Source organism: Zingiber officinale, chromosome 11A (assembly GCF_018446385.1).
Source record: "Zingiber officinale cultivar Zhangliang chromosome 11A, Zo_v1.1, whole genome shotgun sequence".
NCBI lineage: Eukaryota > Viridiplantae > Streptophyta > Magnoliopsida > Zingiberales > Zingiberaceae > Zingiber > Zingiber officinale.
The window spans coordinates 86,935,423-86,962,459 of record NC_056006.1 but is presented as its reverse complement, the minus strand read 5'-3'; the positions used below and the strand labels follow the sequence as shown (position 1 = coordinate 86,962,459).

The following is a 27,037-nucleotide window of genomic DNA, read 5'->3' as shown; positions in this document are numbered from 1 at the left end:
AGCAGCGTCGCAAGAGCACCAGAGATCGAATTGAAAGTTGTGTTTCTGATTCCAGCCTTGACCCTCCTTATATATGAGGTTCGGGGTGCCTAAAACCTTCAAGGCGCCCTGGATGTGACATAGCCGAGCCAATCAGTGAGCTCCACTTGGCGAGGCGACATTGGGATAGAATTTCTCCTCCCGGGTGCCCGGACCTCCGGGCGCCCGGAACCATCCCGGGCACTCGGACCCTAGTTTTCCAGCAGCTTCCTTCCTACAAGAAAACGTTAGTCCGGAGGCAAACATATGATGTATATACCCTGCAAAATAAGATGTTAGCACAGTTTAAGTTCAACAAGTAGAGTATAACTTAGATTCCGTCTTTCTGAGACCGGAATCTAGTCAAGATCTCAACTTAGAGTTCCGAAATGGTTCTAAGTCGGATCGGCACCTAAGTTCTCTTCCCGGGAATGCGTCCTCACAGTCACTCCCCTCAAGTGACTTACCTTTATTTACCTGTCAGACGTTCGGTCAGCCCTTCGACCTGTCTGGGCTTCGTGCCAGCTATCCGGTCAGCCCGTCGACCTAGCTGGACTTCGTGCCAAATGTCTGGTCAGCCCGTCGACCTGTTTGGACTTCGTGCCAAGTATCCGGTCAGCCCGTCGACCTAGCTGGGCTTCGTGCCAGACATCAGGTCAGCCGTCGACCTGTCTAGGCTTCTCCTGCACACACGATCAGAGTGTTAGATAATAACAAAACTAACTTAACCTATTTTGTCATTCATCAAAACTTGAGTTAGACCGTTAGTACTAACCGCACCAACAATCTCCCCCTTTTTGATGTAATGACAACCTGGTTAAGTTAGTGATAAATATGCATGTAAGAAATAAGCATAAGGTTGTTAAGTTGCCTTTTAAATTTTGTTCTGTTTCTGTTTGTTTAACTAACTTAACCACCTAACCCTCCAACTTTAGCATTCATCAAAAACACAGAAATGTAAGGTAACTTAAAAACACTTAAAGAATTTTTAAAATAGTTTTTAAAGAATTTTTTAAATAGGATTTTAAAAGGATTTTTAAATACTTTTTAGAAAGAATTTTTAAATAATTTTGAAAAGGATTTTTAAAATAATATTCAAAAGATTTTAAAAGGATTTAAATAATTTTTAAAAGAATTTTTAAAGAATACTTAAAATAGTTTTTAAAGAATTTTTAAAATAATTTTTAAAGATTTTTTAAAATAATTTTTAAAGAAATTTTAATATAATTTTTAAAAGAATTTTTAAAATAGTTTTTTAAAGAACTTTTAAAATAGTTTTTAAAGAATTTTTAAAATAGTTTTTAAAAAAAATTTAAAATAATTTCTAAAGAATTTTTAAAATAGTTTTTGAAGAATTTTTAAAAGAATTTTTAAAAGAATTTTTAAAGAATTTTTAAAATAGTTTTTTAAAGAATTTTTTAAATAATTTTTAATAGAATTTTTAAAACAGTTATTTAAAGGATTTTTAAAGTAATTTTTAAAAGGTTTTTTTAAATAGTTTTTAAAAGGGTTTTTTTTAATCATTTTTAAAGAATTTTTAAAATAATTTTCAAAGTTTTTAAAATAATTTTTAATAAAATTTTTAAAATATTTTTTAAAAAATTTTAAAATAGTTTTTAAAGAATTTTTAAAATAATTTTTAAAAGAAATTTTTAAAATAGTTTTTAAAGAATTTTAAAATAATAATTTTTAATGTTTTAAAAATAATTTTTATAGTATTTTTAAAATACTTTTTAAAGAATTTAATATAGTTCTTAAAGAATTTTTAAAATAATTTTTTAAGAGAATTTTTAAAATCGGCAATTTACCAAAGGGCGCACTTGAAAATCTGAATTTACCAAAAGGCGTACACTACTTTGGTATTTACCAAAGAGCGCACTTTTTTAAAAGCATTTCCTATTTTACCCTCATGATAATTTGACTTTTTCTATTGTTTTTCTTTTCTTCATTATATTTCTCTCACTTCTCTCTCTCCTCTGTCGGCAGAATATAGGAATAACATTAGTCAATCTTTAATCACATTTTAATACATTTGAAGAAGCCAAAATAAATAATGGACACCAGATTTGGACTCCTTGTAATTTTAGAAATCCACAGGAACTTAAATGGGAGCAATCGGAGCTTTCTAGGTCGATCAGTGGGTTTCGGTCAAAACCCACTTATGGACCTAGAGAGCTCCGATTGCACTCATTTCAGTTTCTATGGATTTCTAAAATTACAATGAGTTCAAATATGGTGTACATTATTTATTTTGGTTTTTTATAGATGTTAACAAGCAAAATCAAAGAATCGGCATAAAAGTCCACGTTGGGCCTGATTTGAGTCCATATCAGGCCCAATGTGGATTTTTTTTGCCGATTCTTTGATTTTGCTTGTTAACATCTATAAAAAGTCAAAATAAATAATGGACACCATATTTGAACTCCTTGCAATTTTAGAAATCCATAGAAACTGAAATGAGTGCAATCGGAGCTCTCTAGGTCCATCAGTGGGTTTTGACCGAAACTCACTGATCGATCTAGAAAGCTCCGATTGCACCCATTTCAGTTTCTATGAATTTCTAAAATTACAAGGAGTGAAAATATGATGTCCATTATTATTTTTGACACTCCTACTGGTGGACCAGAGGTTTTGAAAAACCCTAAATCTCTCTTTCTTTTTTTTTTCCTTTTTTTTTTGTTTAGGCATGATATGAAGAGATATCATGCCCACGTTGGGCCTGATATCTCTTCATATCAGGCCCAATGTGGGCCTGATATCTCCCCATATCAGGCCCAATGTGGGCCTGATATGGGAGATATCAGGCCTAGATACAACAAAAAATAAAAAAAAAGAGTTTTCAAAACCTCTGGTCCACCACTAGGAGTGCCAAAAATAATAATGGACACCATATTTTCACTCCTTGTAATTTTATAAATTCATAGAAACTGAAATGTGTACAATCGGAGCTTTCTAGGTCGATCAGTGGGTTTCGGTCAAAACCCACTGATGGACCTAGAGAGCTCCGATTGGACCCATTTCAGTTTCTATGGATTTCTAAAATTACAAGGAGTTCAAATATGGTGTCCATTATTTATTTTGGCTTTTTATAGATGTTAACAAGCAAAATCAAAGAATCGACATAAAAGCCCACGTTGGGCCTGATATGGAATCATATCAGGCCCAACGTGGGCCTGATTCATTCCAACGTGGGCCTGATATCATTCCATATCAGGCCCACGTTGGGCCTGATTTGAGTCTATATCAGGCCCAATGTGGGCTTTTTTACCGATTCTTTGATTTTTGCTTGTTAACATATATAAAAAGTCAAAATAAATAATGAACACCATATTTGAACTCCTTACAATTTTAGAAATCCATATAAACTGAAATGGGTGCAATCGGAGCTCTCTAGATCCATCAGTGGGTTTTGATCGAAACCCACTGATCGATCTAGAAAGCTCCGATTGCACTCATTTCAGTTTCTATGAATTTCTAAAATTACAAGGAGTGAAAATATGGTGTCCATTATTATTTTTTGGCACTCCTAGTGGTAGACCAGAGGTTTTGAAAAATCCTAAATCTCTCTTTCTTTCTTTTTTTCCTTTTTTTTGTTTAGGCTTGATATGAAGAGATATCATGCCCACTGGCATCGCGCACGCGGGTTCGGCAGAGGAAGGGAAACAAAGAAAATAAAAAATAAAAGAAATAAAAGAGATTTATCAAAATTGACCGGATCAAATAGTGCCAAAAATAATAATGGACACTATATTTTCACTCCTTGTAATTTTAGAAATTCATAGAATGAAATGGGTGCGATCAGCTTTACATCGATCGGTGGGTTTGGTCATGATGAAACTCGTCATTTCTATGGTTCTAAAATGCAAGGAGTTCAAATATGGTGTTCATTATTTTTTTTTTTTATATGTTAACAAGTAAAATCAAAGAATCGGTAAAAAAGCCAACATTGGGCCGATCAAATCGACGTTAGGCCTGATATGAATGATATCAGGCCCACGTTGGGCCTGATATGAGTCCAATGTGGGCACGATATCATTCCATATCAGGCCCAACGGGCTTTTGCGTTGATTGATTTTATTTGTTAACATCTATAAAGTCAAAATAAATAATGAACATCATATTTGAACTCCTTGCAATTTTAGAAATCCATGAATCGAAATGGTCAATCGGAGCTCTCTAGGTCCATCGGTGGGTTTTATCGAAACCCACCGATCGACCTAGAAAGCTCCGATTACACATATTTTATGAATTTCTAAAATTACAATGAGTGAAATATGGTGTCCATTATTTTTTAGCACTCTAGTGATGGACCAGAGGTTTTGAAAACCCTAAATCTCTCTTTATTTCTTTTTTTTTTGTTGTATCTAGGCCCGATATCTCCCATATCAGGCCCACATCGGGCTCGATATGGGATAATATCGGGCCTGATATGAAGAGATATCAGGACCAGGGCATGATATCTCTTCATATCATGCCTAAACAAAAAAGGAAAAAAGAAAGAAAGAGAGATTTAGGGTTTTCAAAACCTCTGATCTAGAGTGCCAAAAATAATAATGGACACTATATTTTCACTCCTTGTAATTTTAGAAATTCATAGCTGAAATGGGTGCAATCGGGCTTTAGATGATCGTGGGTTTGGTCAAACCCAACTCGATTGCACCCATTTCGGTTTCTATGGATTTCTAAAATGCAAGGAGTTCAAATATGGTGTTCATTATTTTGACTTTTTATATATGTTAACAAGTAAAATCAAATTGGTAAAAAGCCCACATTGGGCGATATAGACTCAAATCGGGCCCTAGCGTGGGCTGATATGGAATGATATCGGGCCCGTTGGGCTGATATGATTCCATATCAGGCCCAACGTGGGCTTTATCGATTCTTTGATTTTGCTTGTTAACATCTATAAAGAAATAAATAATGGACACCATATTTGAACTTCTTGCAATTTTAGAAATCCATAGAAACCGAAATGGGTCTAATCGAGCTCTCAGGGTCCATCGGTGGGTTTTGACCGAAACCCACCGATCGACCTAGAAAGCTCCGATTACATTCATTTATATGAATTCTAAAATTACAAAGTGAAAATATGATGTCCATTATTATTTTGGCACTCCTAGTGGATCAGAGGTTTTGAAAACCCTAAATCTCTCTTTATTTTTTTTATTTTTGTTGTATCTAGGCCTGATATCTCCCATATCAGGCCCACAAGGCCTGATATGAAGAGATATCAGCCCAACGCGTGGGCATGATATCTCTTCGTATCATGCCTAAACAAAAAAAAAAAAAAAAGAGATTTAGGGTTTTCAAAACCTCTAGTCCACCATTAGGAAGCCAAAATAATAATGGACATCATATTTTCACTCCTTGTAATTTTAGAAATTATAGAATGAAATGGGTGAAATCGGAGCTTTCTCGATAAGTGAGTTTGGTCAAAACCCACGATGGACCTAGAGAGCTCGATTGCACCCATTTCGGTTTCTATGGATTTCTAAAATCAAATATCGTGTATTATTTATTTTTTTATAGATGTTAACAAAATCAAAGAATCGACAAAAAAACCCACATTGGGCCTGATATGGACTCAAATCAGGCCCAACGTGGGCCTGATATGGAATGATATCAGGCCCAACGTGGGCCTGATATGGAATGATATCAGGCCCAACGGCCCATGGAATGATATCAGGCCCACGTTGGGCCTGATATGATTCCATATCAGGCCCAACGTGAGCTTTTATGTCGATTTTTTGATTTTGCTTGTTAACATCTATAAAAAGCCAAAATAAATAATGTACACCATATTTGAACTCCTTGTAATTTTAGAAATCCATAGAAACTGAAATGAGTGCAATCGGAGCTCTCTAGGTCCATCAGTGGGTTTTGACCGAAACCCACTGATCGACCTAGAAAGCTCCGATTGCACCCATTTAAGTTCCTGTGGATTTCTAAAATTGCAAGGAGTCCAAATCTGGTGTCCATTATTTATTTTGGTTTCTTCAAATGTATTAAAATGTGATTAAAGATTGACTAATGTTATTCTATATTCTGCCGACAGAGGAGAGAGAGAAGTGAGAGAAATATAATGAAGAAAAGAAAAACAATAGAAAAAGTCAAATTATCATGAGGGTAAAATAGGAAATGCTTTTAAAAAAGTGTGCTCTTTGGTAAATACCAAAGTAGTGTACGCCTTTTGGTAAATTCAGATTTTCAAGTGCGCCTTTTGGTAAATTGCCGTTTTAAAATAGCTTTTTATAGTATTTTTAAAAGAATTTTTAAAATAGTTTTTATAGAATTTTTAAAAGAATTTTTCAAAATAATTTTTAAAATAATTTTTAAAGTTTTTAAAATAATTTTTAAAGTTTTTAAAATAATTTTTAAAGAGTTTTTTAAAGGGATTTTTAAATAATTTTGAAAAGGGTTTTTAAAATAATTTTTAAAAGATTTTAAAATAATTTTAAAATAATTTGAAATTAAATTTTCAATTGAATTTAATTTGATTTGGTTTAGCTTAATTTTAATTACATCTAATTCAATTTTAATTAGACTTAATTTAATTTGGTTTGATTCGATTCGATTCGATTTGGTTCGATTCGATTTGATTTGATTCGATTCGGTTCGATTCGATTCGATTCGATTCGATTCGATTTGATTCAATTCGATTTGATTTGATTTGATTCGATTCGATTTGGTTCGATTCTATTTGAAGTCCTTAGTCATCTCACCCGATCTTGGTTTTCAATCAGGGAATCCTATAATTTTTGTGAGATGAAGTTAAGTTCAATTTTAGGGTTTAGTTTAACTTTGTGTTAGATTCAGGTTTAGCTTTGAGCTCAACAAATATGCATTCTTTGGATAAACTTCTGGGTTATGATGAGTCACTTGGACATCATTAAAGTAACCATGCCTTCGAGATTTTCCAAATAGTCCTATCCACTGAACTTAGTACAAAACCTTGGTCTAACTAGTTAGGATCCGTAAAGGGTAGCTTCGGTTAGTTCCACTAAGCCAAATGCACCAGGTAGAAGTCATATCTTTCTATACATGCATAGACAGAGCTTTCCTAATGTACTATCATCCAAAACTTCACCAGTACCGTTGGTCAAGTTAAACTATTTTCCCTTTGAAATAGTTTTAGTTACCCTGCTGGGTAGATTGATTTTGGTTACCCTGTCGGGTAGATTGGTTTTGGTTACCCTGTCGAGTATGTTAATTTTGGAGGTGTCAGCTATTCTGAAGCCTCCCCTGAATTATTGGTCTTTTTTTTTTGTTTTAATTCTGGTTAAGATTTAATGTGTAATTTTCAATTTAAATTTTTAATTTTGAATTAATTAAATTAGTCAAATTGTCTTTCTTTAAAAGAGTGTATTTAATGTTTAAATTTTCTTTCAATTTTAATTTTATTAAGTTAATTGAATTTTCTTTTAATGGATTATTGTTAATGTTTAATCTTTTATTAATTTTTAAATTTGAATTAATTAAATTGTTTGAATTATCTTTCTTTAAAGGTTTATCTTTTAACTTTTCATTAATTATTAATTTTGAATTTTCTAGATTATTTAATATGTTATCTTTAACATTTAATTTTAAGGTTGTTAAATTTAGTTTTGATTTTATCAAAGTGTTTGATTTTATCCTTATATTTTCTTTGCCTTTTAAGTTGATATGATTGGTTGAATTTATTAGATTAATCTTATCTTTACAATTTAATTTTTTGTCAATTAAATTATCTTGGGGTTGGATAGGATTTTTTAGATTGATATTTTCTAGATTATTAAATAATTTATTAAGAAATTTATTAATTTTATCTATATCAGTATTAACCTTGCCATCTTTATCATCTGAATTTTCAGATTTGTTTAGGTTTAAATTTGAATTTTTAGGTTTATTAATTATTTTCAGATTTTCTATATTTTCTGAATTAATTTGATTTATTTTATCAGAAAATATCCTAGGGGTATTTTTGTAAGTATTGTTAACTACACTATTTTCACATATATTTTCAGAAATATCCAAATTAACATGCATATTTTTTAAACTGCTATTAGCAGGAGTATTTTGGTAAATATTACTAACCTTGAGCGTAACCCCTAATTCAGTAGGCTTTTCCGTTGGATCTTACTCAGGTCCGGATTCGATTTTGACTTGATCGTCTAACTCCAATGGTTCCTTGTGAAGCTTGGTTAGACATGTCCAAAACTCGTGGGCATCCTTGACTTTTCCTATCCTGTAATTAATTTTGTTAGGTAATAAATCTGAAACTAACTTTATTACCTTTTGGTTTGCTTCCGAGTTTTGTATTGATCTTCTCAGTGTCAAGCCACTATCAAAGTCGTTTATGAAGATGAAGCTTTCCATCTGCATCCTCCACAAGTTGAATTCACGCCTCTCGTACATCTTATATGGAGGTGGTTCGTGGATGCTCCGTCCTTCTTGAAGAGACATTGGTCTCGACACTGAAGAATATGTATCAAAGTAATCAAGGTCTTCTCATTGTCGGTATCCTTTGATTACCAGTCTGACCTTATACTTATCAATCGTGTCATCTGACTTCATTTTCTTCTTGAAAATTTACTTACAACCTAGTGATTTACTTCCCGGAGGAAGATCCACAAGTTCCCAAGTGTGATTTTGCAAGATAGATTCTATCTCAGATGCAATTGTCTCTCTCCAGTGAGGTCCATCAGAAGAGCCTACAGTTTCTGAGTAATTTCGGGGCTCACTCTCCAACACGAAAGTGATAAAATCCAATCCATAGGATTTTTCTACCCGAACTCGTTTTCTCCGTCTAGGCTCAACCTCCATAAGTTCCTCATCATCATCTTCTTCTTCGCCTTATGTTTCATTTGCCCATTTTAAAGAGCTAGCATCCTCTCGGGTCTTATACGGAAACACATGCTCGAAGAACGAGGCATTTCTCGATTTGATTATCGAATTCTTGTATATCTCTGGTATGTGTAACTCATACACACAAAATCTATATGCAGTGCTATTTTGTGCATATCTAATAAATATGCAATCAACAACCTTTGGTCCTATCTTAATCCTTTTCGGATCAGGCACCAACACTTTGGCAAGACACCCCTACATTCGTAAATATTTGTACGACGGTTGTCTTCAATTCCACAACTCATAAGGGCTCTTATCTATTTTCTTTCGGAGCACCTTCTTTAAAAGGTAATTAGCTGTTAACACAGCTTCCCCCCACATGGACTCTGGCAATCCAGAGCTCAATAGAAGAGCATTCATCATCTTCTTTAGAGTTCGATTCTTTCGCTTAGCAACTTCATTTTGTTGAGGAGTATAAGGAGTTGTTGTTTCGTGTCGGATCCCATGTTCACCACACAACTCAATAAACGGTGATACATATTCACCGTCTCGGTCACTTCGAACCATCTTAATTTTCCTATTAAGTTGGTTTTCAACTTCATTCTTATAGAGAGCAAATTTCTCTATAGCTTCATCCTTACTTTTGAGAAGATACACATAACAATATTTTGTATTATCATCTATAAAAGTGGTGAAGTATTTATTACCACCACGTATTGGCGTACCGTTTAGCTCGCACACATCAGTGTGGATTAGGTCAAGTGGTTCGTTATTTCTTTCAATATGTTGAAAAGATGACTGCGTCAGTTTCTTTTCAACACAAATCTCACACTTGTGTTTCGGGTCAAGATGGAATGTAGGTATGCTCTTCATATTTATTAATCTACGCAGCACATAGTAGTTAACATGTCCTAGTCTACCATGCCACAAACACGAAAACTCAAGCATATAAGTGGAAGAACTTTCAGTTTTATTTATCTTAGACCTAATCGCCATTACATAGCTTAAATAGCCCATCAGATATATAGCCTCTTCCTACAAACACTTCATTCTTGGACAATACAATTTTGTCCGACTCAAAAACAATACGGAAGTCATGCTTGCTTAGCAATGATCCGGACACTAGATTCTTCCGAATCTCCGGAACATACAACACATTGTTCAGAGTAAGGTCCTTGCTCGAGGTCATCTTCAACACCACCTTTCCTTGGCCCATGATGTCCGAGGTTGTCGAGTTCCCTATGAACAGCTTGTCTCCAGTGACTTCTTCAAAGTTGTGGAGCAGCTCCCTATTACAGCAGACATGTCTGGTGGCTCCAGTATTGATCCACCATTGTCGCGGGTTTAAACCGATCAAGTTCAACTCAAAGACCACAACATAGAGGTCGTCCATTTCTGGTCCCTCGTTCAAGTTGGCCTCTTCCTTCTTCTTCGACTTTCTGCACTCCGAAGATTATGACCCACTTTATCACAGTTGAAGCACTTCCCAGAGAACTTCTTCTTGCTTATGGCTCCTCTAGGTCCCATCTTGGAAGACTTAAGGTTCTTCCGTTTCGAGCTTTGACCGTGCTCGACCACGTTGGCTTTCACAGTAGCCTGAGAGAACAGTTTGCTCTCTGAACTCTTGTTGTCTTCTTCGATGCGAATTCGAACAATGAGTTCCTCCATATTCATCTCCTTCCGCTTGTGCTTCAAGTAGTTCTTGAAATCCTTCCAGCCGATAGGCAGCTTCTCAATGATAGCAGTCACCTAGAATGTTTCACTCAGAACCATCCCTTCTGAGTGGATCTCGTGCAAGATCACCTGAAGCTCCTAGACTTGGCTGATCACCATCTTAGAGTCAACCATCTTGTAGTCCAATAATCGGCCCACGATGAACTTCTTGGCCCCTGTATTCTCCATCTTATATTTCTTGTCCAGGGACTCCCACAGCTCTTTAGCCGTTCTCTTCATGTTATACACAGTGTACAGCGAGTCGGCAAGGCAGTTGAGGATGTAATTTGGTAGAGGAATTCAGAATGAGTCAATGCCTCCACTGTACTGATGGTCTGTGCATCAGCATCCTCAGCACGCTTGGGAGGGTCCTCAGTCAAGAACCGAGCCAGGTTGAGCATGATCAGGTAAAAGAGCATCTTCTGCTGCCACCTCTTGAAGTTCAGTCCACTGAACTTATTTGGCTTTTCCCTGTGGTTGATTGACACAGTTCCAATCAGGACGGAGGGGCCCTGCACGTGTTGAGTATGTTGCACCTCAACATTCCGTTCTGTGGCTATCTCAACAGAATCGAATCTGTTTCAAGATTGTTGGATACCAACAATCTGTTGCCAGAGATATACAGGGTATTAGCTGAATTTAAACTACTCTGAATTAAATTCAACTTATAGTCGAGATGACCTAAGCGGATAATCTCTGGCTGTCAGTAGGGGTTGGTTTCTGTTACGAGCCGAAGAATTGTCGAGCAAGAAGATCAACTAAGCCGCTAGTCTGTGTGGTCGAGCAAGCAGATTGGCCAAGAGGGCAGGTCGGCCAACCATAGGGCGGATCGGCCTAGAGGGTGGGTCGGCCAAGCAGAGGACAGATCAGCCAAGAGGAGGGTAGATCGGCCGAGCGGAGGGCGGATCGGCCGAGCGGAGGGCGGATCGGCCGAGCGGAGGGCGGATCGACCGAGAGGAGGGCGGATCGACCGAGCGGAGGGCGGATCGGCCGAGCGGAGGGCGGATCGGCCGAGCGGAGGGCGGATCGATCGAGCGGAGGGCGGATCGATCGAGTGGAGGGCGGACCGGGTGAGCTGATCGAGACCTGCGAGAGTCGCAGTTTCCTTGAAACAAATTCGCCCCCACCTCAGGCTGTGCTTCGAGGCTTTCTCGGGTCGTCTATTTTCCAAGATACAGTGGTTTGACAGTGAACCCCACCAAGCACTGGTGGTCACGACGAACCAAGTGGCACCCGATCATTATCACAGGTATTTTGCCGAGCAGGAGTTGCACGATAACGGAGGGGAATGAGGTGGAGAGCTTCTGCTTGCTTTGTTACATGTGTGTTCTCTGCATGTGATCGCAACCTCTTTATATAGGAGTCAGATCAACGACGACATTAATGGTTGATTATTGACCATTACTAGCCAGCAGTGGAACGTCTACTGTTTCACTAATTATTACTCGAACGTTTAAATTATGTATTAATCTCAAACTTAATGCATCCGTTACACAGCAGCAAAAGGTTTATATTAGATTTTGTTCCTCTTGGACGAATTTTGCCCTAACCGGTCCGACATTCGGCGCGTGCAAGTCGTGCCCACACACAAGTCAACATGGTTCAGTGCCATCTGGACCTTGGATTTGCACCTCCTGCGTACCCACGCTTGAAAAAGAGTCTCTCCCCATGTATTTGTTCACATCCTCAATACATGTAAATCAATATAAATCAACTAACAAACCTTGAAACTCCTAATGTGAAACTGAAGTGTCATTCACAATAGAGCTTCTTTCTTCACCATTCACATATTTAATATTTTTTTTTAAAAATCTCCGATCACATATTATCAAATATTTTCTTCGATGTACGGTGATTTTATTAATCTAGATGACAGTTTATCAGTGGTTAATCTATCGAGCGTCTTCGGTGGACTTAGAGAAGAACATTTCCCATAGAAAAGCGCCGCCTTCCCTAAATTCTAGCCTTCTGAATTGATAGCTAATGACAACGGAGACTCCTGCAGGATGTTGGACTCTTGGAGGCCTTCTACCGCACGAGGAACGGGCACTTCTCCACCTGGACGCCGGGACGGCGCCGACGGCAGCCGAGAGGATCCAATCTGGGATGGCGGTTAGATTAGACGGGTTCTACCTAGCCGAGATCAGGTCGGGGGAAGGAGTTAGCGGCGGAGCGTGGACGTGCCGTCGTTTTAACAACGCTACGGACAGCGACAGCGATGGGACGGCTCAAAGTTTCGTATCAGTGCGATCACAGCTGCGGTACTGCGACAACTAAACGTTTCATGCATAGATCTGCTTCCCACACACACATGATGTGAAACAATCACCGTGCGTCCACGTGTCGACAACTGCGGTACTGCAGTTAGACATTCTAGACAGTTAATCAGATTAAAGTTCCAATCCTAACTGCACTACTGGGATAATATTCAGATTCACCGAAACACGGCCTGTAAAATGTATTCTTGAGAATTAACCCGGTCAAAAAAATCACTGACGTGGCTGCTTCGGTCAATCCATTGAACGGCAGGTTTTATCAGATCATTTATTCTAAAATGAAATAGTTAGTTATTTATTATTTAGGAAAGTTAAAAGTCCTAACACGCCATCGTAAATATTTTAAGCTTTACTAAATTTCGTTGAAATTAGCTAGTCGTCAAGACTTTTGTCCACGATGAAATTAATTAAATATTTGGTGTGACATCAAGACGTTTATATATATTAATTTATTATAATATCTTGATAAAAATTTTAAAAAATGAACGATATCCGAACTTATAAATCAAACAATAACATTAAAATAACTATTAAATTCATTCTCATTTCTATCTTACGATTAATTACAATTAAATTATGATCATGATTCAATCATAATTAATTATGATCTCTCCTTATATTCATCTTCTCATCCAAATTATAATTTAGATCGAGATGATCATCCGAAGACTGCTCGAAAGCCACATACAGTAAATAAATAGTCGGACTGTTAAATTTTATCTCAAATTATAATTTAAATGAAAAGATGAATTTAAAAAAGAATCATAATCAATTATGATCGAATTATGTTGACAATCTAATTATAATTATATCATAAATGATCCTCTAATTCACAAAAGATGACTCAGAGCATCCGGTCTCGGATACGAGCGGTGAGCGATTAAATCAGATTCTTGGTCGCAAGATTCTCGTGTCCTTATATTCTCTCGATCGGATAGTCATAATATCTTCATGATATATATTATATTTTTAAAATGTAATTTAATCCGTCCGATCAATCAGAAGATATATGAAACATAGAAATTTTAGAAAGAGATATGATATCGGTGAGCTACGCTTAATACAAATGCGGTCCAGCGTGTCTGCTGCGTGTGTGGATAGTGGATTCGTGCGAGTCTTCCTCCCCCTCTTCTTCCTCCGAGTGCTTCTTCTCTCAGCGTTGAAACAAGTAAACAAATCTCAGATCAAGCAAGCAACCACTCGAGCGGAGGAAGTAGCGAACGCGTTGATGCCTCTCGTTTCAAGATCCAAATAGGCGCCTTCTAGTCTCGTCCCCATTTCGCAGCTTGCTGTACCCTAGCTACATTTTTCTTCCTTGATCGATCGATCGATCGACCGGAGGGGTCGGCGTGGGGTCGGTTCTCCTAGGTGGGAGGATGGAGAGGGCTGTTCCGGAAAGCTTGGCCGGTCACCGAGTTGTTCGCGTGCAAGCTCCGCTGGTAAGTTCGTTTCGCTCGTTTTCCTTCATTTCCTTTTCCGACTCTTTTCGCTTGTGATTTGTCGTTTCAGTTTGTAAATGAGATGATCTGGAAATCGGAGAAGCCGTCATTTGGGGTGGTTTTGGGTGCAGCTTACTGAAATATTTCATTTTTAATTTATTAGGAGAGTCCTCAGTTGATGATAACAGCTAAATTATTATTTTTTTGTTTGTCTGATTGCATGTTTTCTAATAAGCTAAATCGTTCGTGTTATTATAAGATTCGAGTCAAATTCTTTGGGTGAGGGTTCGGAATGCCGTTTACTTCTGATGAGCTAAATCGTTGATGTAACTGTTAATCTCCCACGCAAAGAGTGGATACATTGATCTCGAGTTTCTACGTTTCAAATGTTTTTTCCCCTTTCCTAAAATACATTGTTGTAATTTCTGGTTGTTAGTTTTCTTTTATTTGCTTCTAGAGGAAGAAGTTGACCTGGTATAATTTGATAATCTTGATGTATTTGATTCTTGGACATTTACATTACTATTCTTACTGTGTGATACATCTGAATGGTTATCATAGTCATAGTTCTGTTGGCCCCCTACTTTAGGGAAAAGACTGAGATGTATGTTAATGCCACCAATTTATCTAGTGATCGTAGTTACAATAAGAGAACATCAGAACCAAGAAATTATGCTTGTTTCCTATCCTCCATTGCTGATCAATTCATATTCTTTGTTGCTGCATCTATGCTCTTCATCTGGTTAATTGTTATTACAATCTTTTGCTATATAGAATAGAGTGGAATTGTATGTGGTGCATGTTTTCTTCTTTTGCACTTGCCTTGATTTTCTATTGAACTCTGTTTTATTTCGTTACAGAAAGATTTTGGTTGATTGTTTAGATCCATTGTATAGGTTACATAGGGCTTAGGTAGTTAGAGGTTTAATAAGTCTCAATTTTGGTTCTTTTGGATGTAGATGTTGCTAGAAATAAAATTTGTGCTTTTCATCCTATGTTGTCCAACGCTTTTCCTCTTTTAGCCAGATTGCTTGTGTTTGTTAAACCAGCAAGAGTGACAAGAATTGTATACTCAACCAGAGATCTTAACATATGAAATTTAGCGAAAAGGATTAGATGCAAGCATGCATCAGATAGAATTGAATACTGATCTGATGCATTGGATGGCCATTGGCCCTTTCATGTGATACTGCACTGTCGAGCATACAAAAGAAATAGTGAACTTTGTTCTGTTGTGCGGATGCTAGAATTTTCCTTTTCTATATATATATGTGCTTTTAGTGGGCATATTATACTATAGCGTTGCTATGGAAAATATTGTTGGTGCAGGGAGCACTAGACGATCGAACCTGAGTTTTGATAATGACAAAGGGTTCAAAAGTTAAGATGTCTTGTGATCTAACAAGTATAACTGAGCTTGCAGAAAAGTCCTAAGTGTTCTTAGACAAAAATCCTAGTGGATTCTAGGCAGGTAGAAAATGCTGGGGGGGGGGGGGGGGGGGGGGGTTAACCCTAGGTTATGGAAAAGTCCTAGCTGCAGTTAGCCAACGAAGTCCTAGTCCGGGGGATTGGGCGAAATCTTGGCGGGTCGAGGACGTTGGGCCAAATCCTAGAGTCGAGGACTAGTTGAAAAACTTGGGAGTCGCGGACACCAGATGGGAGATTGGACAGGTCGGGATCGAACGTCCAACATGAAGCCCTAACGTCTCGGGTGCTGAGCAAAAGTCCAAACGGTCTGGAGGACCGATCTGGCAAAAGGTAAACTCTCCTGAGAGAAGTAGGTGAGAACACGTTCCCCATTGAGGGAACAGTAATGCTCTGTTTACTCTAAAGTGCGGATGAGAAAGGGAAAAGAATCTACAGTGGAAAATTATCCTCGGAGGAAGAGAAGAGAAAAGGTGAAGAAATCTCTTCCTTTGCATGTTTATTTATCTTGATAGAGGAAGGTGGATACATGCAACGTAATTTTGTAAATAAAAAGGGGTACATGCGTCATGTTTTAGGTATATGGTGTAATTTTGTGAGTTAAAAAGAGTACATACGCCATTTTTTTTATATATGGTGTAATTTTGTGAATGAAAATGGGTACATGCGTTATTTTTTTTCCATCCGTTGCTTTCTGTCCGATTTTGAGATGATCGATTTTGACTCCAAAACCATCCGTTGATGGATTGTGCTTCTCTTCCATCTGAAAATTTTAATGAAGTAAACGACGGAAACTTTTCCACTGCGGAAACTTTTCTTTAGTTTTGGTTTCTACTCTCCCAAGTAAACTGACCATAAGCATCGGTTCGACCTAAGGTTTTTGGAAAATCATAAAATCAGAACCGGACAGTCCAAAGACTGTCAAAATATCTTTTTGCCTATTATTCTAACTTTGTTTTGCAGAAAATTAACATTTTGCAGGTTGAAGTTTGCGGTCTTGACCAGTCGACCGACCGAACCCCATAGATCATATCAGCTTGCAGCTAAGTTTCAACTAAGGATCGGTCGACCGAACCTCGGGTTCAGTCGACCGAATGGTGAGAGGATCGGTCGACTGAACCTCGGGATCGGTCTGATAAGTAGTGACTTGATCAGATCGGGTTGATCGGACCATATAAGCCAGCGAGAACAGCGGGATCGGTCAATCGATTGAAGGCTTTATCCGAAGCGGTAGAAGCTGGATGGGAAGCTGTGCAGATCCAAAAGGTTCGTCAACCGATTAAGGGAATCAGTTGACGGATCAGCGTCGAGTCAAACCTGATCTTGAGATCAGTGGATCTGGATTAGGCTCAACTCGGTTATAAAAGAAGGCCTCGACCAAGCACTTCGACGCACATTTAGACATTCATTCAGAATGATCTTCTCACATGTGTGCTGCTCAAAAGACGAATCTGCACCATCGTAACTTTACTCCGATGACGACTGCGCAAAAGATCCAACTTTCCAAGTCGTCGGTAAACCTTGTTTTATTACAATAGTTGTACTTGTAATCTTTCGATTTATTAGTGATTGCTCATCGAAAGTACTCTCACGTGCAGGCCTTGGAGTAGGAGTCATCACCGGCTCCGAACCAAGTAAAATCTTTGGTGTCCTTGTTCTATGTTCTTTACTTTCCACCGCGTTTTACTCCGATTGATTTTAAACGAAAAAGCGTAAAAGTCACGAGTGCTATTCAACCCCCAGCACATTTCGATCCTACAAATATCAGTATGTACCTATAGGTAGATAAATATTGAGGATAATTGACTTATCTTCAAATCATTTGAAAGTGTTTGTTTGGTCATAATGTCATTTATGATGTAGAATCTTTTGCTTTGGCCCTATACATGGTTTTGCAAAATGTTCCTCAGCTTCAAAAAACATACAGTGTACCTTCATTTCAAATCCTAAGTTCTTCCCAATTTCTAACTCCATAAGGTCAACTAATGCACAATACTATGTTGCATTCAAATCTAGTGTCATCTAACCATGTTTGTCATTGCTACAACATTGTTGCAGCATGATATTGAGTTAATAACTGTAAATTGGTTTCTAGTCTATGGTTAGTTGTGCATATTGTTTTGAAACATAGGACAAACTAAAAGGAATTTTTGGTATTTTTAAAAAATGGGTATAGTGTGGGGGACAAATGTAAGATTTTCATTTATGAGATAATTGACTACATAAGTGTTGATAGTAGGAGAGGCCCAGCTAATATTTGTGTTGGGGTTCAATTAAAGTCTCACATTGAAAAGATTTGGTAAAGATCATGTGTTTAAAAGGATGTAGGATATTTCCCTTGGCATAAGCTCTTTTGGGGAGAGCCCAAGAGCAAAGTCATAAGGGCCTAGGCCCAAAGTGGACAATATCATGTCATTGTGGAGATATGTGAGCATCCTTCTGTCCCAACAAATGATATCAGAGTCATGATCCAGACTAGATGTCATGTGGGGTGGCCTTGAACAAAGTTGAGGGTGGGCTCGGGTAAGTCAGGTTGATCGGATGCTCGCAGGAAGGTCTGGAGCAGGTCAGGATGACCGGATGCTTGTGGAAAAGGCCCTGAAGCAGGTCAGGATGATCGGATACTCGTGGGGAGGCCCGGAGCAAGTCAAGGTGACCGAATGCTTGCGGGAAGGCCCGGAGTAGGTCAAGGTGACCGAGTGCGGGTCAGGATGACTGGATGTTTGTGGGAAAGGTCCCGAAGCAGGTCAGGGTGACTGGATACTCGTCCGGAGGCCCGGAGCAAGCCAAGGTGATCGAATACTCGCAGGGAGGCCCGGAATAAGTCAAGGTGATCGGGTGCGGATGCTTGCGGGGAGGCCCAGAGCAAGTCAGGATGACCGGATGTTCACGGGGAGCCCGGAGTAGGTCGAGGTGGCCAGATGCTTGCGGGGAGACCTGGAGCAGGTCATGACAATTGGATACTTGCGGGGAGGCCTGAGCAAGTCAGGGTGATTGGATACTTGTGGGGAAGCAAGTAGGTCAGGGTGATCAGATACTCGCAGGGAGATCCGAAGCAGGTCAGGGTGACCAGATGCTTGCGGATAGACCCGAAGCAGGTCAAGATTGACCAGATCCAGCTGCTTACGGGGAGGTCCGGAACAAATCAAGGTGACCGGATACTTGTGTGGGGCTCAGAGCAGGCCAAAGTGACCGGATACTTATAGGGGACGAGTAGGTCAAGGTGACCGGATGCTCACGGAGAGGCCTGAAACAGGTCATGAGTGACCAGATGCTCGTGGGGAGGCCCGAAGCAGGTCAGGGTGACCGGATGCTTGCGGGGAGGTTCAGAGCAGGTCAGGATGATCGGATGCGGATGCTCGCGGGGAGCCCAGAGCAGGTCAGGTGACCGGATACTCGCGGGGAGCCCAGACCATGAGAGTAATTGTGGTCATTCGTTTGAGGGGAGGATTGTTGGAGTTCAATCAAAGTCTCACGTTGAAAAGATTTGGTAAAGATCATGGGTTTAAAAGGATGTAGGATATTTGCATTGGCATGAGACCTTTTGGGGAGAGCCAAGAGCAAAGTCATGAGGGCCTAAGCCCAAAGTGGACAATATCATGTCATTATGGAGATATGTAGACATCCTTTGGGTACAACAATTTGAGTTGTTCTTGTTCAAATGCTTTAAGCAATATACAGGTTTATGTGACAGTGTTCAGGTTCTGGATGCGTATACTTCATAGTAGTTAGAATTAGAAAAGAGAATTTTCTAAAGAGCATAAAGTATACACTATCCCCTATATTGGGTGTCACTCATATTTATGTTTGGCGGCATGACAACTGGTACACACATATATAATTAAATGTTGATAACTTAATAATATTAAACCTCCCTGACTAGAACAAGATGTATCGGTGGTGTAGAGGGTGTATTGAGGTGGTGGCAGTCAGTGCTGATTAGGAGGAGGAAGAACCCAAGAGGGAAGAAGTTGAATTAATAGTAGAAACCCCAGTTCACAGATAACCTTATGATGGAATTTTAGCCTAATCGAATCCTCAATGCACGTTGCAGCAACTATGGATGAAATGTTACCTTGGGGTTGACTATCTTCCTCTCGAGTCTCACCTCTTGTTGTGACTCCGGTCAAAACTCTTTCCTTCTTGATTCTGCATCATGCCTCCCCTTGTGACTTTGGCAATGGCTTGTGGAATTGAGGAAGATGCTCATGGATCTTCTTTGACTGTATTGGGTGTTTTGCATGCCAATTGATGAATGGAACAATAAGTATTGACTATGTGAACCAACATGGAAGGAAATTTAAATCCTTGAATTACACTGCAAAACTGTTCAGAATATATTTAATCCAAGGGAGGGAGGCATTAGCTAGGTTATGTTAATAGATTGTTCATAGCTAGGGGCAGAGGGAAGCACTAAAATTTGACAGAATAATGCTGATTCAGTGAGGGGAGGGGAGGCACCAGCTAGGTTAGGTTAATGATTGACTTATGAGTTGTTTTTGATCTGGCTAAGAATATCCATGATGATGCTTTTGCATTATTCAAATAACTTGGAATTGTTAAATTCTTTTATTTGGGGCAATCAAAAATCATGTTGGATTCTGAAAGAAATACACGAGCAAGTGGCTTATCATTTCTTAGTAGGTGTCACACATTATACTGTTGAAAGGGGATACTTAAGGTCTAAGGTGAAGTATTTTTTCCCATATAAAAAACGAAGAAGCTGAATGGAATTATGGACAATCGCTTTCAGTTTGTAGTGTATTTTTCATCCATCGTATTTCATTGGCACTATACTTTAAATTTGTTGCCCATGTCACCTTAAATACTGATATTTAGTATGTCTGTTCAAAAGATTATATTCATTTGTGTGCATCTGGTGCTTTCTGTTTATAATTCTTATGCAATTTCAAGGTGTTCCATTAACAGTACAAATTCTAAATGCAATCTGCAGGTTGATTCTGTATCATGCTATTGCAGAGTAGATGCTGGTTTGAAAACAGTAGTAGGAGCTAGAAAATTTGTTCCTGGTGCTAAGCTCTGTCTACAACCTGAAATTATACCCAGTGGGACAAGATTGAGGAACACACGGAGGGAGAGGAGTAGAAACCAAGCACCTCTATTACCTGGTCTCCCAGATGATCTTGCTATTTCTTGCTTGATTCGGGTTCCTCGAGTTGAACATCAAAACCTCCGATTAGTTAGCAAAAGATGGAATAAACTTTTGTCTGGAAATTACTTCTACTCTCTTAGGAAAAAGCTAGGGGTGGCAGAGGAGTGGGTGTATGTCATCAAGAGAGACCGCGATGGGAAGATATCCTGGCATGCATTTGATCCTAATTATCAACTCTGGAGACCACTTCCACCTGTTCCTGCTGATTATTCTGAAGCTCTTGGTTTTGGTTGTGCTGTTCTTAGTGGCTGCTACCTCTACCTATTCGGCGGTAAAGATCCATCAAAGGGATCAATGAGGCGTGTAGTCTTCTACAATGCTAGGACAAACAAATGGCACAGAGCTCCAGACATGCTTCGGAAACGCCATTTCTTTGGTTCTTGTGTCATCAATAACTGCCTATATGTTGCTGGTGGGGAATGTGAAGGGAACCAAAGAACTCTTCGGTCAGCTGAGGTTTATGATCCTAACAGGAACAGATGGGCATCCATTGCTGAAATGAACACTGGAATGGTCCCTTTTATTGGCGTTGTTTATGAGGGCAAATGGTTTTTAAAAGGTTTTGATTCACACCGTCAGGTTGTGAGTGAAGTTTATACTCCTACTGCCAATGCATGGTCCACTGTTAGCGGTGCAATAGTTACAGGTTGGCGAAATCCCAGTATTTCATTGAATGGAAGGCTTTATGCATCAGATTGCAGGGATGGATGTAAGCTTAGAGTCTATGAACCAGAAACAGACTCATGGGATAAGTTCATGGACAGCAAAAATCATCTAGGAAATTCTAGGGCCTTTGAGGCTGTATCATTTGTTTCTCTTAATGGGAAGCTGGGTATTATTAGGAACAACATGAGCATAAGTCTAGTTGATGTGACAGATCCAGCAAATATCATAGAGACAAACAGTGCTCGTGTGTGGGAAACTATTGCTGGCAAAAGCCAAATTAAGAATTTTGTGGCAAGCCTATGGTCCTCTATCGCAGGACGCAATGGAGTGAAGGGCCATATCGTTCACTGTCAGGTGCTTCAAGCATAAGGGCCCGTGGAGAAATGAAAGTGACAAAAGTTCATTGATTTCGTGTTACAGTAAGCTGGTTACTAATCAATTTACATCTCAAGTGGAGAATTCTGTAACAAAGCTCTTCGTTCTCCTACCTGTGTTTGTCTGCGTTGAGATCTTACCCAGAGATTGAAAATGTGGTTTCCATTGGATAGTGGGAGAAGGAACATGCTTTGTTGCACAGAATGAGAACTAAGCATAAGTTACTGCAATGGCCTATCTACGAGCTATGTGCTGCATCGATACAGCCATGGAACTATCAAGATCATCAACGACATGCTGTTTTATAGCGCACTTATTTCTTCCCGTGGACTTATCTCGGATGACGAGAATCGTGCTTAAATGGTAATTCATTATTAAACGTGATAGTAAAGTCATTGCCTTCGTTGTGGAACTCACTTCGCTTGTCATGTTCTTGGTGTCATTTTCAAATGGTATAATCTTTAATGAGAGCAGCATTCTATTGCAAGAGTAACTAGGCGATGCTACTTTCACAATTTCTCGCCGTGCACCTCTGCATATTATATTATCAACGATGTGTGTCTGATGGTGCTTGTTGGGGGTGCAGTGTTGTTCTATTATCAATTTTTTTTGCACTTATTTTCTTTCATCATGAAGGGGAATATTAGTAAAATTACTACTTAAGATAAAACTTTGTATGATATATCCAATTATTCAACCGATCCCGCATTAACAAACAACTTCATAGAGATTTTTTTTTTTTTTTACTCGCTTTCATTCCATTTTGCTCTTGCATTTTTAGTGTTTAGTTCAAGGGAAGAAACTACAAACACAATTAGTATAGAGTATAGGAGGAAACTTTGGTTTAACTTGTGCCTGTGGGAGTAATCTCAATAGGATTTAACTGATTAAACTTTGTCTTCTTTACGTTCGATTTAACTATATAAACTGTATGTGTATGCTAAAGTTAATTATATATGTCCAACTTTAGATTAAAAAGGAGAGATACATTAAATACCAATATCAATAATTTAGTTAAACAATTTAGATTCACCACTTTTATTACACTCCATCGACAGCATACTTCATAAAATTACTTAGGTAAAAGAATTTCAGGTAATTCCCCTTGCCTGAAATATATATATATATATATATATAATTTACCATCTCGATAGAGAAATTCTGGCCATAAGAAAAATAGGCTACTACATTTTTTTCAAAAAATATATATCCTTTTTATCAGATCAAACCAAAAGCAGAGGTCTTGGAGGAGCAACCATCAACAGGCCATTGTCTGCGTTGCTTCTTACTCATGAGATAAGCATCGAAGGCAACGACACTGAAAACCAAACCCTTCACCCAAAATTTTTTGCCGGGCTTCAAAACCCATGCTGGTGTCAATGTAGCAAATGCGGAGCTCTTCACCTAACAAAGAGAGAAGAAAGTGAGAGTTCTACTGATAATATCAGTTAGTCCACGTTCTAAATCAATCAAAAAGTTGGAACTTGGAAATGAACCTTCTTCAATGTGGCGAAGGGCCTTCAACTTTGCGTTTGCATTGTCTATCCAGATTGTGTGTGTATTTGGGTCTATGACAGTTTTCATCGTATTAGCTTCTTCAGTCAAGCATTAAATTAATTAAAGGTGAGCTAATCATGCTTCGTATCAAGCATCAACAATGAGATTAAACACACAAGCTGTTACTCCCTTGTTCAAGTAAACCGCTCTACTGGAAGCTAATTAAGCAGATATTTGAAATCTAAGTGTCCACACAGTTAACAAATGAAGTCCATAAACGATGCAGAGGTAATCCAAAGATCTTACCGACCGTTTAGAGCATCATGTAATCCAAAAAACAAGAACAACAATTGTAGCAACCAATGGGCAAGGTAAAAACAATACCCACTATGACAGCAATGCCACTAGCAGTGTAATCAGCAGCAAAGTCAAGTACGCAAATAGGAGGGCAAAAAAAGGACACTTTGCTCAGGCTAGAATCAGACGTTCATTTTTTTACCAACTGATAGAAATCACACAAATACCTTTTTGCGCATGTGAAAGATTGCTAAAAACTTGACCTCGCTTTTGTCTAAAGCTAATTGCTATTTTATTTAAGCAACTGCTTCAGTCAATTGATACATTATATGGTTGGAGCTAGTGTAATAGCGAGGAGCAGAAGTCCTGCTACTAGTGTAGCACTTGTATGACTTTATCCTCATACCATCAAGATAGGTGATCCCTCATTCCATCAGAACTTGAGATTGGCTGTTCTATTATCTTAAAGATCCACAAAGAAATTATTTACTTCTTTGCTTCATAAAATTCTCCAGGGAAACTTGTATACTCATCACATAAAAGTAGAACAATCAGATTGTTAAAGAAGTGCATACTGAGCTTACCACAGTCATGATTGTAGAATGATGGAAGCATGTAAACAGCATTCCCAACAGCAGCATCAACTGCTATGAAAGCAACCGCTGAGCTAAGCATTTCTTCATAAGATCTTGCAACCAACTCGATGCGGAAAGCATTTATGCGAATTCTTGCCAGCGCATTGATATACCATTCCTTGGTTAGAACTAGCTAATCAAGGGAAATCCTTTTTCTCCCATATGGAAACAGCAAAGATTAACAAGTAGACAAGATCAAGTGGAAGATCTGTTTCCAATATTAAGGATACATGTCATGTCATTTTTAAACTGCCCTGACTGAAAGGTGTCCTCCAACAATTGAAACTCTTCATCCATCTATGGGCTCCAGAAGATTTAGATTCCAAAAGATGAAAGAAAAAAAATACACCAAAAGCATAAGCCACCTTACACACAAAGTTGGAAAAATAAGGAATTGACTGCAAGATAGATGAGTGTCCTCACCTCTGCTAATATCTCAGGGTGTAAGCTAGCAGGTTGAAGTATGTCAAGACTATCTATAGATGCTGCTCCTGATATAACCATACAAGCCAGCCGCTTTACCATCAAGGGATATTTCAATCTCTTCAAGCTACAGCATACAAGGAGAGAGAAATAAAATTATAAGTTTATAACCTTACATGTACACCTTCGTAACTCAATAACATCTACAAGTACACTTGGCCCAATTTGAAATTCTAAAGTAGGATGGTTCCATATTTGTTTAAAACCATAAACTGACTCTACAGGTACTCTTTACCCCCAGTTTGACATTGTAAAAATGTCAAACTATTTGCTCAAGGTACTCTTTACTGCGACATTTAGATCCCTCAAAAGGACAAAGTCAAATGAATTCTGTGATATAAGCTTTACAAGTACTAGTATTAGTGGTTAAACTAGTTGCTCAGCTTACTTCATCTAACATCATGCTACTAACTAAATCAAAACTGTGAATTAGTTTTACAACATTAGTAAATTACAAATAACTGAGTGTATGCTCCAAGTTCAACATAACAGACTCAATCTAGTAGATGTCCACATGCAGATGGAAACAGTACCCTGAAATTAAACAATATTGAGTTCTAATTAACTTAAATTTTCAACCGAACGCAGAAATTTAAGGGAAAAAAGAGAGCAAATAACATCATCATGCAATAGTGCTTGATGATTCCGGATGACTAAATTCTACAAGCAAAAGCACACATCAAGTCCACGAGAATAAGTCTACTTGCATACCCGCAGTATTGATGAAATGACGACCAATCCAGTCTTCGTTCTATCTCAAAGAAAACCTGAAATCACAAGATTACTAATGCAGGTCTAATAAATATAGATTACCGATGGGAGTAAAGACAGTGTAAAGCAGGAAATTGTCATCGAAATAGATAATTCAGAACGCAATGACCTCGAGAGTTTTGCGGTTGCAAAGACACAGAAAACATGTAGCTCAACATACGAACAAAATAAAAGTAATGAAAAACAAACCTTGGACTGTTCTCTGCAACTTTCGCTGCAGAAATAGGAAGCAGCGGTCTTTGAGCTGTCATTCTCTTCCGCAGCAGAGGATCCGAGAGGAGAAGGCGCCTCATGCAACCTCCCCAGACAGCAATAACAGACCTAGATCACATCCAGAACAAAAATTAAAGAGAGTAGTTTTAGTGGCCAGGAAAGACGAGAGAAGGTACTTTGTCGAGGAGAGACAGTGAAGGGTGAACGACGAGAGGGTTGGCGGAGTGTATAAGTTCACCGGCGGCAATTTCCCGGGTCGCAAACACGCCTCGCCCAGCCGACTCGGTTAGAGACACACGGATCGGCGGCGGGCCTGTCCTCTCGGACGCCGTTGCAGAGGAAGAAAAGCGGGCAGGCCATGATGGAGCGTCGGAAACGGAGCAGCGTCGCATCGCCGACGACGCCCGGCGGCGGAAGAGAGCGGCACCGCTTGCAAACATAATGTCCCCGCCCCTCCGGTTCGGATCCCTTCGATAGCTTTTATTGGGCCTGAATCGAGTGGTGGCCTAAATCGAAGCCCACCAGTGAACTAGGCCACCTTAATATCTAAGGCCCAAATATTAAATTAAATAAATATAATAGATGTCAAATTATATTTTAAATACTTTAAAATTATTCTTTAACCAAATAATAGAAAAAGAATAACATCACTCAAAATAATTTCGGACAAAAATAAAAAGAGCATTTTTTTTTTCAAATCATGAAAGACAACTCACTTTAATTTTTTTTAATAAAAAAAACTCCATCCCACTAATTAATTATGTATAATTACGTAATTGTCTTCCTTCAATATTGTTCAATATTATTTTTGTTATTATTTTTATCTAAATTTTAAATCAATTAAACGTATTGTAGTCATTACAAGTTTTATAATATGAATATTAGGCGAGTAAGTTAAATTCATGTTATAGTAACTATAATTTCGTAACTGCTATAACATGAATAATAGATGAAAAAGATTAATAAATAAATATATATGATAGTAACTACAAAATTATAATTACTATAACGTGAATATTTTTTAACAGATGAAGTATGCGTTGTAATATTTATGACAATTTATCAAAGTACGCATGTAGTTTTTCAAATTCACCAAAAGATACATGCTACTTTGACATTTACCAAAGGACACACTCAATTATATGATCTTATGTATGCATGAATATGTATATCAGGTTCACGTTGAGCCTGATATATTCATATCATACTCATGTTAGAGTTTAGAGTCGA

At 38.3% G+C, this 27,037-nt stretch overlaps 2 protein-coding genes across 2 annotated transcripts; one reads left to right on the top strand and one right to left on the bottom strand.

Annotated features, from left to right (window-relative positions):
- The first annotated feature begins 13,909 nt into the window (after positions 1-13,909).
- On the top strand, positions 13,910-22,404 carry LOC122031984 (F-box/kelch-repeat protein At1g55270-like). The gene is made up of 2 exons (XM_042591224.1): positions 13,910-14,272; positions 20,652-22,404. The coding sequence occupies exons 1-2, from the start codon at positions 14,210-14,212 to the stop codon at positions 21,903-21,905; spliced, it is 1,317 nt and encodes a 438-aa protein (XP_042447158.1). The 5' UTR covers positions 13,910-14,209; the 3' UTR covers positions 21,906-22,404.
- A 583-nt stretch (positions 22,405-22,987) lies between these two features.
- Positions 22,988-26,261, bottom strand: LOC122032709 (histone-lysine N-methyltransferase ATXR4-like). The gene is made up of 8 exons (XM_042592024.1): positions 25,984-26,261; positions 25,784-25,915; positions 25,535-25,590; positions 24,764-24,890; positions 24,571-24,637; positions 24,290-24,469; positions 23,408-23,479; positions 22,988-23,315 (listed from the first exon to the last, which is right to left on the bottom strand). Exons 1-8 carry the CDS (start codon positions 26,245-26,247, stop codon positions 23,197-23,199), a joined length of 1,017 nt encoding a protein of 338 aa, XP_042447958.1. The 5' UTR covers positions 26,248-26,261; the 3' UTR covers positions 22,988-23,196.
- Positions 26,262-27,037: the final 776 nt, after the last annotated feature.

What these genes read in the sequence shown, in the direction of transcription:
- LOC122031984 (XM_042591224.1), top strand. Translation starts at nt 14,210, where the DNA reads ATGGAGAGGGCTGTTCCGGAAAGCTTGGCCGGTCACCGAGTTGTTCGC. An exon ending in TTCGCGTGCAAGCTCCGCTG is followed by an intron (nt 14,273 to 20,651) that starts GTAAGTTCGTTT and finishes TGCAATCTGCAG; the next exon opens with GTTGATTCTGTATCATGCTA.
- LOC122032709 (XM_042592024.1), bottom strand. Translation starts at nt 26,247, where the DNA reads ATGTTTGCAAGCGGTGCCGCTCTCTTCCGCCGCCGGGCGTCGTCGGCG. An exon ending in CACTGTCTCTCCTCGACAAA is followed by an intron (nt 25,916 to 25,983) that starts GTACCTTCTCTC and finishes GATGTGATCTAG; the next exon opens with GTCTGTTATTGCTGTCTGGG. An exon ending in GTTTAAAAATGACATGACAT is followed by an intron (nt 24,470 to 24,570) that starts GTATCCTTAATA and finishes TTGATTAGCTAG; the next exon opens with TTCTAACCAAGGAATGGTAT.